Here is a 13,023-nt window from a genome sequence, read left to right as displayed (position 1 = left end):
TTTTTTAAACATAAGTTGAAAATAACAGAGCTGGATGTTTAAACCAATGTGCAGATTTTCAAACCTCTTCATATTCATATGTTGTAGAAATCCCTGAATCTGTCTGTTTATTTCTCAAAATGATCATGAGAACTAAAATACCACAAGGGGCCTCACAGGACTAGCTGAAATCATGAGGTCATCACACAGGGATCTCCAATCCTGTTGACACTTAGTTAGAAGGGCGGCCCTCAAACACCAAGGTACACATAACTCTATTTTTCTAACTATAGATCAATGATCAATGATTGGATGAGCCTAAATGTCCTCCAGCTAAACAAAGATAAAACTGAGGTTGTTGTTTTTGGAGCCAGATCAGTGAGATTTACAGTCAGTGAGCAGCTCCAGATGTTAAAGTTAAAAACCACCGACCATGCCAGAAACCTGGGTGTGATCATGGACTAAGACCTGAATTTTAACAAACACATTAAGACAGTTACAAAGTCGGCTTACTATCACTGAAAGAATGTGTCAGGGATTAAAAGACTGATGTGTCAGCAGGACCTGGAAAAACTGGTCCATGCTTTTATCGTCTGTAGGCTTGATTACTGTAACAGCGTCTTTACAGGTCTCCCTAAAAAATCAGTCAGAGCTGCTGGTCGAGTCTTCACGAAGACCAAGAAAGTGGATCACATCAGTCCAGTTCTGAGGTCTTAACAATGGCTTCCTGTTTGTTAGTGGATAGACTTTAAAACACTCCTGTTGGTTTACAAAGCTCTGAATGGACTGGGGCCAAAATACATCAATGATCTTTTGATCCCATATGAACCACCAAGACCACTTAGGTCTTCTGGATCAGGTCTGCTTTCAGTCCCCAGAATCAGAACCAAACATGGAGAGACAGCATTCAGCTTCTATGCTCCAAATATCTAGAACAAGCTGCCAGAAAATATCAGGTCTGCTGAAACTCTGAACTCATTTAAATCCAGGTTGAAGACTCACCTTTTTACAGCTGCCTTTAATTAGAGCATTTTAACAATTCATTTTAATATCTTCACTTTAACTCTGCACTGCCACTCTTATCTTAAAATCTGTTTTGAATTCTATTTTAACTTTTTTTTCTTTTAATCTTATTGTTTTACTGTATCTTTTTAATTTTTATCTGCTTTTGATTGAATTTTAATTGTTTTATTTGAATTTGTTCTGTCTGTAAAGCACTTTTGCCTTGTCGAAATGTGCTTTATAAATAAACTTTCTATGCCTTATATCATCATGTAAAGCTACTACTGGGGTACCAGAGGGACAATATAAAGCCTGAAGAAATCACAGTACCCCTTATTTAATAGTGTTGTTGGATATTTATGCCCTTTAGACTCAAGTTTAATAATCATTATGGGACTGTCCTATTGTCTGCATTGCACAAGTGTTTGTCTTCCTGAAATTTGGAGTTTTCCGCTGAATTTTTTGTTTGCCCTGTGATAGGCTGTAGTCATTAAGACTCACATCATTTCCCTGCATACCAATAACATCAAACTGTAAGTACATAAAAACAACTGTTCCAAAAATGAGATGTAAATAATACTCTTAAAAATAAAACAATCTTTAATATTTCTTATTAATTACCATTACTAAAAAGAAAAAAAAAACATTGAGTAGCCCGGTTAGAGCCTGAAGTGTAATAACGACCAAAAACATCATTTTAAAATATACAACAAAGCCTGAAATGTATTAACTGGTTAATAATATAACAAAAGTGCTGAGTGACATCGTTGCACAAGTATGAAGTGCTAGTCTGGGGTTCAACACAAGAGTAAAAACTAGGCCTAATAACATAACACACGAGAGCAGCATTTTTTCTGACTGCACCCTCCAAGTGGGATATGAAATGCATTACAATTGAGACACAGTTCATCCTATATGCATGTGATTTCCCCAGTTCAAAGCCAGAGCAGCACTCGACCTCATTTTTATTTCATTTCTTCAACACTGAAGTGTGTCACTGCGCAACAACAGCCAGATTACACTTTACATTTTTCCCCTCACATGTTGTTCTATATAATCCAATCTGACTCCTCTTCCCCTTCATCCTCATAAATACCCACTATCCACCTGTGTGCAGTCACGCCATACAAAACAAAGTCAGTGGGAGAAAGAGAGGTGTTAAATAAGCGTAAGATGTGTGACAGAGACCAGCTCAGAGGTTTCTGACGTTTCCTGTCGTCTCAGTTAACTCACACGGGCTCATCCTCTCAGGCTCAGGGGTTGTGTTTCAGCAGCAGCACACACACACACACACACACACACACACACACACACACACACACACACACACACACACACACACACACACACACACACACAAACAGAAATACACATACTCGTCTGATTCACATGAGCCAATCATTTAATTACACACACCAATGAGAGCAAGCAGGGGTGATACAGAGGGGGGAAGCAGAGCGGGGGAGAGGAGGGGGGAGTGATTTTCTTCTCATTCATGTTCACAAAGAGTTGATGACCTCTCGCTCATACACACACACACACATACTTGCACAAATGTCTGTGCAGATCAGCCTCAGCGCTCTGCCACGCGACACCTCAATGTACATAATTATGACTCATAAACTGCTCTGCTGTCACCCAGAATGCATTGTGTTTTAGTAAAGACTTACAACACAGACAGGTAACATGACCTCATGCCTGACACTGGATGTGTCATGGTATGTTTGTGTGTGTGTGTGTGTGTGTGTGTGTGTGTGTGTGTGTGTGTGTGTGTGTGTGTGTGTGTGTGTGTGTGTGTGTGTGTGTGTGTGTGTGTGTGTGTGTGTGTGTGTGTGTGTGTGTGTGTGAGTGAGACAGCCTTCTTTGTTTTACGTTTGTACTGTGAACTCATGGTACTCACCGGTTTCTGGCTCTTCCTTGATTACTAAACCACATGGAGTGTGCTGGGATGCACAAGACGAATAGTATGTTTTTATTCACAGATGTTCACAGGCATCAGTATCAGCGTGCAGTTTATAGATACACAACTAGCAGGAAGTGCATTAATTTTCCTTGCACAGGCTTATAAACCAAACAACAAGCGGCTGCCACAGATGTCTGTGCATCTTGTTTTTTCTTGCCTCATTAACATATATTTTGCATTATTCTTGGCTCACAGTGTAGCTGCTAACAGCAGTATGGTTATAATATGGATGAGTTGGGTGAAAGCCAATAAAACGATCACAGCTTTTTACAGCTTTTATTAGAAAGAATTAACCTTGTGTTGATGTTCTGCAAAGGTGAAAACTAATTTCTGCCTGGATTATGTCCGTTTTTTGTTTGTCTTATGCAGCAAAGCACTCAACAGAGGCCAAAGTCAGCTGTAGTTTTGCAATCCTTTAAAAAAGTGTCTGTCTAAATGCTTTCATCAATTTGATTTTGCCTCGCTAACTAGCTTGTATTGATCATAGACTGTATATAGAGTGAACAGCGTGGTTCCACCATTTACCATTTGGTTTTTAAGCCAAAATTCCTCCGTCACAGGTGCAGCCATTGCAGCAGATGTGCAGCCAGAGTCTGCCAGCAGAGACTGTGAGGGATTCTGGGAGAATCTAAATGGAGCCGGGTGACAAAAAAATGTACATTTTTTTTTCTTTTTTGAGAGTCTAATCACTTCTTGACTCTACCTCCTGACATATTTTACAATCCTCCCACAAAATACACGAGAACGGCAGCTGTCAATCATCGTTAAACGTTACGTAGAGCCTTATTTTTAACCACGTATAACTAAAGAAAACGAAACTTTTTAGAAAAAAGAGGACTTGAATACAAGACAGCCAAACTATATCTTCAAATCACCACAACAAACGGACGTGAGAAACATTTCTACAAGGAGAATTAATTTTTTAAAGTATGACCACAGCCCATCTGGAATGACTGGAAAGCCAGATTTTTTAACCTATACTGCAGCCAGCCACCAGGGGGAGCAGTTTTGGTGGAGACCTCACTTCGAGCTGAGCAAGCGGACGTCCGTTTTTACAGTCTATGGTATTGATTTCTAAGAAATACTGCAAACATCTATTTAAACCTTAGTTAACTTTTTGTTGTTGAAACAGATTTTGAAAGTCTGAAACTTTTCACAGAAATTTATGGCGGTAAACTGGAAATTACTGACAAGGAACTTAAATAAAGCAATAGTTTATATTAGCTTAACTTTGGCGCAAACAACCAGGTTTAATGCAAGTTTACCTGAATATCTGTGCAATTCCTTGACCTGATAGTAGCTCTTTGCTGACCGCAGGGCTACTGAGGCCTTACTCCCTTCATGCACTGTGCATGATGCCCACTGCACATGATCAATAAAGATGCCACCTGAGGACTACATACAGCCAAGTAAGTTTTTACTAGAAAAATCAGAATTTTCCCTAATTTCCATCCCTTTTTTATTCTTTTTCCCCCACAGCATTAACATTTATTCAAAAACCAGTTTGTGACAAGGTGATGAATGCCCAATATCTACACATCTTTTGTCTATTTTTATAGATACCAAGGTAAGCAAAGTGTGAGGTAACTCTTTTGTTTGCTGCCTAATGCTTCACTTTGTGCCCTAGCTTGTTGCTAATTTTGTCTGTCTGTAGTCTGGAACAAGAATGACAGTGCTACGCAAGTTTTCAGACAGGCTTTTGTTGCCATATAAAGGATGACAAGCCAATGTTGAGAACTTTGAGACTCAATCAAAAGAGTGAAGCTACTGACAGTCAAACAAAAGCAACAACAATAGAGATAAAGCCGATGCTAGGGAAGAAACATGGTCAAAGAGTCTACATGTGAGATAAATGTCAGTGTTGTCTTCACCTTGTGGTGCTTTAATAAAGCCCAACAAACAAAATGTAGAAAAAAAAGGACCAATTTCATGGATCATAAAGCCTGTTTCAAAGCAGTGAAATTTAAAGTATTTTGTGTAATATGCAGTTAAAAATTCCCCCGACTTTTTTAACATAACAAGGTTTAACTTTGAAGTAGTTTGTAAAAAAACACCTGTGAGACTTCAAAGCTCGCAGCTGTGCACAGAGAGAGTAATCTGACCTCCACTAAAGTCAGGACTTTGTGGTGCAGCAGGACATTACAGTCAACACAATAAAGCCGAGACATTTTGATTTATTAGAGGTCAGGCACCAGGTGCACGCAGTATTGGTTTACAGTGTAGGTGTATTATGGAAGTTAACCTCTCACTGTACCTCCTCCAAAACCTATTTCCCTCTCACAACATCTTCAGAGGAATAAAAACCAAACATTCACTGTCACACGTCTCTACTTTCATGTTGGTCTACATGTTGATACAAATAATCAGTCAGAGTTTAACTGAGTTTACCTTTATGTGCCCGCCTTCTAGTGCATTAGCTCAGCACGCACTCACAATTAATGTTGCAATTCATATGGGTCACACACAAACCACCAACTGTTCCCGTCAATACACATCGGCCAGCAGTGATGACGCAGGATCGATGGAGCCCTCTCTTTACTTTCAGAGACTAATCAAACTCATTTTATGCACTCATGTGTAAATGGAGGTTGTAGCGATGGTGGGAGGCCACCATGGGCTGCAGGCAGGATCACACATCAATCCTGCTGTCAGAGTCCAGCAGAGGGGCGGGGCAGTCATAAGCAAAATTAATGAATGGAGCAGTCCTTTAGTGACGGAATAAACCGCTTCACGTGGGGTCTGGAAGCACACGTCTGACACATTCAGGCTGAAGAGGCACCTTTTGTTCTGAGGGTGATTTAAAGCTCCTTACATCTCCATTCATCCACGCTAACAGACAGATAATGTAAATTAATTATTATACATGGCTCTGTGTTAAATGTCAAACTTGCATTGGGTCTTTTCATCAAGAAGACAGTAACACAAAGTAGTCATCAAGCTAATAAGATGGAAATAAACCAATATCTGCATGTCCATGAGGAAAATAAATTGAAAACACTTTTTTTTATCAATGTTGGATAATTATAAACAGTTACATGAAAACGCAAAGTCACCTGCACACTAAGCGCGCTGTGATTGGCTGATGTAACCTTAAGCTGTGTTTCCACCAAGCAGTCTGGGTCAGTTTGGCTCGGTTTAGTACAGTCAAGCCTAATCCCGTTTGTGTTTCCACAGCAAACTGTGCCCTCTCGTGGTGGGCGGTGTGTAAGCTGGATGCCACAGCCGCAGCTGTTAAACAATAGCGTGACACTGTAGCAGCTTACCCGCTATTAAATCCAACAAAGAAGAAAAATGCGACACAGTAAACAAAGAGCACGGATGAAAGACATGCAGCATTTCGTCCCATCATCGCCTATGTGACTGGCATGTAGCTCTTTGATACAAAGTGAAATCAAGCTTCGTTTCAGAGAAGTCTGTGTGCTGCCAGGAGAAATGCAGCCGCTGTCAGGGTAAGTGGTGATTCTTTTGACCAATCAACAGTCTGCAGTGTGTTGCTCCACCTTTCGAGAGCGGATCAGTTCAGTCTGGCACCCATACGGAAGGGTCCCAAAAAAGTAGGCCGGCTCGTCTCTGCTTTTAGGGATCTGTCCCGGGATAAGTCAGTGGAAACACCACAAAATGCACGCCGTACCGAGACGAACCGAACCGGTCTGCTTGGTGGAAACGCTTTACTCTCTGCTAAACTGCAACATCTGGTTAAGAAAAACAAAGAAAGTATTAAAAGTTACAGCTCATTGAGAATCTGCTTGAGGCCGGCTGCAGAAAGACTGGAAGTTACGTACATACCAAGCCAAAAAAAAAAAAAAAAAAAAAAAAACGCTTTACGACATTAAAAGGCACATTTACAGCCTGGTTCAAAAAACGGCTTGGGTCTGAAACGCTGAATTCACTATCAGCACACACTATGAGTACATTTTTTTCTAGCTGGGTGGTTTAGAAGTTATTAGGATCATTTGTCTAATCAGAGACACAGCTCAGCTCACGTGACTGTTGGGCGCTTGTAGCTGTTTGAAAGGAAACTCACAACCTGTGTCACAACCAATGTGGCTGTGTCCGCAGATTGGCTTCATTTCACGGTATCAGGTATCCATAACCGCCACCCAAAAACGTCCAGAGACAACCAAAACATCAACTTGCTATGGTCTATTAATGTAGAAAAAATATTAATTAATCCTGTAGACTCTACCTTGAAGTTGCTACCCAGACTACAAAAAATGAAACACACAGAAGAGAAAAATGGCAGGCTGAAAAATTGCTGGTCCCTCCCAGAGTTGTATGTATGTTGTTTTAAGACAATCACTGATGAGTTACAAGATAGGGGATGAACTAAAGATTTGGACAAGGCTTTGACAAAACGATGGTGGTGAATGAAAAGCTGAGGGGATGTATCGACAGACCAGCCCATCACATATAATCCAGGCTTACTGGTTTTGTGTCAGACCAGTAGGTTAACATGGAAAACAAGCTGCTGCCTTTATCGCAGCATGTCAATCAATACATGGGAGCAAGGGAGAGCCAATGGAGATGGAAACTGGAAAGATAAAATGATTATCCTGCAGAGGAGGACTCAGACTTTCAGGCTCCATCAGAGCAGCCATCAGTCCTTCAACAAAATCCCAGACTGGAATCACAAACCCCGGCTTTACTGTCCCGGGAAACTTTCCCCTGAGACGTACAGCACCTCCACTGTCTACACAGCTGGAGATTATTACACTAATGTGTCTAATCCTAACAAATGAGAAACAGACATCAGAGCTGTGAGAGCTGTGTTGGTTTGAAGATTTGGACTCCCCAAGTAAATGAAAAGAAAGAGTAGGATGAGTTATGAAACCTAGCCAACATGAACATGTTAAAAACACATTTATGTCCAAATTTAAACTGTAAATACATAATAACTGACATTATAAACAGAAGGCTAAATATACTGCAGAAATAACCTTCAATTTACAAAGTGCCTACCAGATAAGTGGTGCAAATGATACACAATTTGTGCTAATATCAAATCTAAACCCCCAAATTAACCTTTGACCTTTGAAAACAACTTATTTCTGCACTTCACCCTGATTCTTCTGCTCATCCGACCTTGAGTAATATATGTGTGAACTACAGAAGGAAAAGCACTGAAATCAATGCTGATTAGATCACAGCACTAACCTACAAACTTAAGCTCTTACTATAAAATGGCAAATCCAATTAAGCCCTCACAAAACGAGCTACTGATCCAACACTGTCACACTGGAAACGATGGCACTAAATCCTGATCATTTAAAGTCTTAGGCCCACATCAAACTGATCCAAAATGATTGCAGAGGGCCACACACTGACAGGCAGGGACACACACACACACACCAAATCACAGCTAAGAATAAACAAACTGTGTGAAGTGTCGCTTGTTGTGTTGACTCACAGCCTATGTTGCCACCTACAGAGCAGCACTGCACAGCACACAACCACTCATACTGAGTCACAGCCCAACATTTAATTGGCTGTCAGATAAAGTACTCAAATGATAAATGATACAACTGACAGCTTGTCAGAGTTAGTTTATATCAAACATAAACTTAACTGAAGATGTTCTTTTTATCTGGCAGTGATATATGTGTCTATTTACACAGCTCACGGTACTACAAGTGAAGAATTACAGATACTGGAAATAGTACAGTGTGCCTGCAGGCCTTCAAACAAATTATTTATGTGTGTTGATGTTTGCCCCCATACTGAAATACTCACTGTGAGTAAACCCTTTACAGCAAAAAAATAACCCCACTTCAAAAACATTGGGATTCAGTGTAGAATGCAAACGATGCAGTATTTGCAAAGACAACACATCAAATGGTGAAACATACGCTCATTTTACATTTGATGACAGTAGCATGTTTCAAAAAATGTTAGAGCAGGTCATGTTTATCATCAGAGAAATGTTCCATTCTTACCTCATATAAGATTTAAGCTGCTCAACAGTCCAAATTCTACATTGTCATATTTTTGTTTCATGATTCATCAAATGTTTTTGAGTTAAGAAAAGATGCGGCTAAACCCAGACAGAATTTGTTGAGTACAAGGTAAAGGTACATGAACTTATAGTGACACACAGGCAGAGGGATTATAAAGTAAGACCATGATGTATTCATGTTCCTGGTTGTAAATAGTAATTTTCTTTAAACTAGAGAAACGGAGATAAGGTGTGCAGGATACAAGTTCAAAAGCCATCTGCCTACAGACTGTAGTATGGACATATAATTACGTTCAGTATAAAGTATGAAAATAAAACTTGGTGCACACGTCAAGCCTCTGAGTGACACTTACCACTAAGGTGGTAGTGGAGGTAGCAGCAGAGAACTGAGCAGTGTTAGGGTCTGAGGTGGACTTTTGTAAAGAGGCGCTGACTGAAAGCATCCTGGTGACAAAGTCCTGCTGTGACCCTGGGGCACATGCAAACACAAACACACGCTCACACTCGCACACATGTCAATGCCAGTAACAATCAGTCAGCCAAACGCTTCTCCTGTCCAGGATGTTCCTCTGCCAGGCTCTGCAGCTCCACCCACAGGTTCAGCAGGCTCACAGCTGATTTGCTGACATCATCCAGTCACACTTCACCTGATTGGCTCCTTTAATCAGCCAGTAATAACAGTGCTTGCATCCTTCAGACAGCTGTGTCTGGATGCTGTGGTGAATGCTCTTAGCTGATTGGCTCGCAGGTGGGAAGGTGTGTGCGCGTGCATGCGCACAAGGATTTCATCTATGCGCGTGCAGAAATAGGTGTGATTCAAGGAATAAAACACATGTGATTGCTCTGTAAACACCATGTTCACAAATTACATCAGTGAAACAAATCTGCAGGTTTACCCTGGTTTCCATAACAGCAAATCTTTTCATTTCTCCGCGGACAAGCTCCGCGTGACTCATCACGGAGCGCGAGCTGGTGACAGAGATGTTAACCGGATCATCAAAGCCCTGTCACTTATTTGGATTATGGTTTATAATCTGTGGACACCTTCATGAGCTGCTCTCAGATAAACTGCTCCTCTTAAAGGTTCATTTTCTGTCGGCCAACAAAGTAACCTGCCGGTCAATAGCAGCGCGTGCTGCTGTGATACACCTTTGTGCTGTGGTGACCTGCTCACCACAGGCCTGTGAGTGAACGTGCGCTCAGGAAACCAACATAATACCCGTTAATAGGATGTTTAGGCTTATCTCGCTCTATCCTCTAATATCCCGGAATAATGCGCAGCGGAATCACAGCTATATTGTGCAGCGAGAGAATCACGCATGCTTCTGCTTACCTCATCTTCCCCTCCTGCTCGAGTGAATATGATGAAGGCTGTTTTCTGTCCGCTCAGTGTTTGTCCTTGAGTTCAGTTCTGCTAATAATGATCCAGCAGTAGCAGCTGCAGCTCCCGGGGTTTGAATAAAAACTCCGCTGCAGCCTCCAGCCGGCTGAGTGTGCAGATGTTGAGGTCTGAGAAGGCGACAGGGTGTGGAAAATGCTACAAAGATGCCTACAGTTTTTAGGTCTGGATTTTAAAAATCATACAAAACGCTCTTAGCTGTGTCGTCAGGAAGATGGTGGTTCGGTCGGAGCCATCTCATATGGTAGCACGCCGCTGTCCGCAGCACGAGAAGCCGGCCGGAGAGGCTGACAGCGGCGCGTGAGGTGCCATCTTTTCCTCCCTTCAACCACTGGGAGGATGCATGGAGCGAGAGCCTGCTGAAATATTCAGCTCCTCCTGAGAGTGATGATGGGTTTTGCTGCACAGTAGCGCCCTCGGTCAGGTGATGCAGCTACCGTGCAGGCAGGAGTGAAAAACAAACGCACACCTTCCTGTAAAAGTTGTTGTAGGAACAAATTTTTGTTTTTATTCCTCATACAGAGACCACTCTCCAGAAACTCCAAGATAGATTTTTCCTTCAATGTTCGCTCGAATGTGGAGTTCAATACAACCGCAAGAGTTACATCTAACATGTCGAATTAGGTTTCTTCCTGTTTTCTTTTTTTTTTCTTCTTGGGGGGTTGCCTCTTTTTGCACAAGCTAGTGCACATTGCTCAGTGAATAATGTCTTGTTACGGTAAAAAAAAAAAAAAAAAAAAAAAAAAAAAAAAAGTAGTGTACTGTATTTAGCTCACACACCTGGCAGCAGTAGCAACAATAGACCGGCTAACATCTGTCGCTGTCTGCAGCAGCAGAGCAGCTGCTGTTTCCTCACATGGTGGACAGACAGCTCTGTTAAAGCTCCACTGAGGCTCTGGTTGGCTGCTCCTGGTCAGACACACAGGTCTTTGGGTCCCTGAGTCTGTTAAATCCATCTTAGGTTTTCCCAAATGTTATAACCAACTTTCATCTTGTTGTTTTAGAGTACTCTTCATGGATGAGAAAAGCGCAGTGAAGAAGTTCAAACAATGAAATGTAGGATCTCCTAGTTGCATTTTGTATGTTTTGACAACTGGTTAGGTTTGAAGTGTTATTCTTCATGTAATTTAACATCAAGTTTAGCCAGATTCTTTCTGCGTTGGTAGGATTTTCTAACACAAGAGTAGTATGTGCAGCTGTTTTCTTACACAAAAGATCTACTGGCAGCTGGATTTACAGTGAAAAATTTTACACTTTAACACCTTGAGTCTAAATAAAAATGCTTCAGATCTTACTATTCCACTTTCTAAAAAGCTCATTCTTATAAACTATTTTACATTCAAACATTTATCTACCCCTCTGCAGTTCAACCATCTTACCAGCAGAGGTCATCCTAATTCCCATTAATACAACACTTGTGTTTCAACAGTGGTGAGGACACAGCTTGAAGTCGACCAGCCTCACATTAACAATGAGAGATTCAATTAAGTAAAAATAAATAAATAAATGAATAAATAAATAAATAAATAAGAAATTTTTAATTTATGTCACCAGAGATGGGTTATGTGCTGCAACATTAACATCCTAACATAGTATCTGTTTTATCAGTTATCTATGTTTTAGCCTATACCTCCACAGGAGGGCGCTGAAGCTGTAGACACACAAAACTGTGCTCCTCTTGTAATCCTTGACACACTTTATTAAAGGTCACACTAAAGGTGTCACAGTTTTCAATCAAGTCCAAAGACATTCAGCTGTATAAGGATTAATTTTTGATTGCTATGATTCATCTTGGTGGAGAATGTCACTGAAAAACACAAGGCGCTGCTGCCATACAAGGACGTATGAAACCCCCAAGACAGCTGACCTTTGACCTTTGAGTGAATCAAATCTGAAAAAATGTTTATCTTACAGTGGAAAATTCTCTCTCTGTCTCTCTCTGTCTCTCTCACACACACACACACACACACACACACACACACACACACACACACACACACACACACACACACACACACATTCCCACAAGATAACACAAAAACAAGTTTGTCTGTTATTGATCATATCTGTTTTAATGGATTGTCCTGAGCTATAGCGAGCCTTTTGAGAATTGTTTTACATGCAGTTTATCATTTGAGCTCAATGTGAAACATCAACTGAAAGACCAAAAAAGAAAAAAAAACACAGCACGCACATACACACATAAAAGTCCGATACCCTCCTCCACCACACAGCCACAGCCCCTTTATAGACACACAACCCCTACTTACTCAACAAAACTTCACACACAAAGTAACAGAGAGAACATATACAGGAAACAACCAGCGTTCAAAGAACAAAAACACAGTAACTAGTATGTAAGAAACAAACCTAAGGAAAAAACTGAGGTCTCCTGGGAAGCTATGGAAGCCTTTGAAGCTCATATTTCAAGCTTTAAATCAAGACTATAAAAAGATGGATGACGTGACTGTTCACCAGAAGGTTGGAGCTTCTCCACACCATTGACTTTTGGTCACAAAGACCGTCTTCTCCATCTTTTAACTTTTAAATACACACATCAGAGAAGGTTTTCTCTGTTGTTTTAAAAATTTCTTATCAGGCTAATTCACATCTGATTGCACATTTTCTCTGTGATCAAGTTGTAATTTTTATTGGGTTGTTGTCCACTGTGCAGACTGGCTCTAAACAGCACCACCAGTGCATCACAGTGCAACAAGATACTTTAGC

At 40.9% G+C, this 13,023-nt stretch overlaps 1 protein-coding gene across 1 annotated transcript in view; it reads right to left on the bottom strand.

The window, feature by feature from the left end:
* The window catches only part of evlb (Enah/Vasp-like b), a 65,488-nt gene extending 54,789 nt beyond the window's left edge, over window positions 1-10,699 (bottom strand). Inside the window, exon 1 of the mRNA XM_074685801.1 lies at window positions 10,231-10,699. Within this exon, the coding sequence (XP_074541902.1) occupies window positions 10,231-10,235 (5 nt within the window). The 5' untranslated portion in view covers window positions 10,236-10,699. The remainder of the gene's footprint in view (window positions 1-10,230) is intronic.
* Window positions 10,700-13,023: the final 2,324 nt, after the last annotated feature.

Source organism: Halichoeres trimaculatus, unplaced genomic scaffold, assembly GCF_033239565.1.
Source record: "Halichoeres trimaculatus isolate MK-OKI-2021-1 unplaced genomic scaffold, fHalTri1.1 fHalTri1_scaffold_13, whole genome shotgun sequence".
Taxonomy (NCBI): Eukaryota; Metazoa; Chordata; class Actinopteri; order Labriformes; family Labridae; genus Halichoeres; species Halichoeres trimaculatus.
Note: the sequence above shows the minus strand (reverse complement) of the source record. Positions and strands in the feature narration are given on the sequence as shown.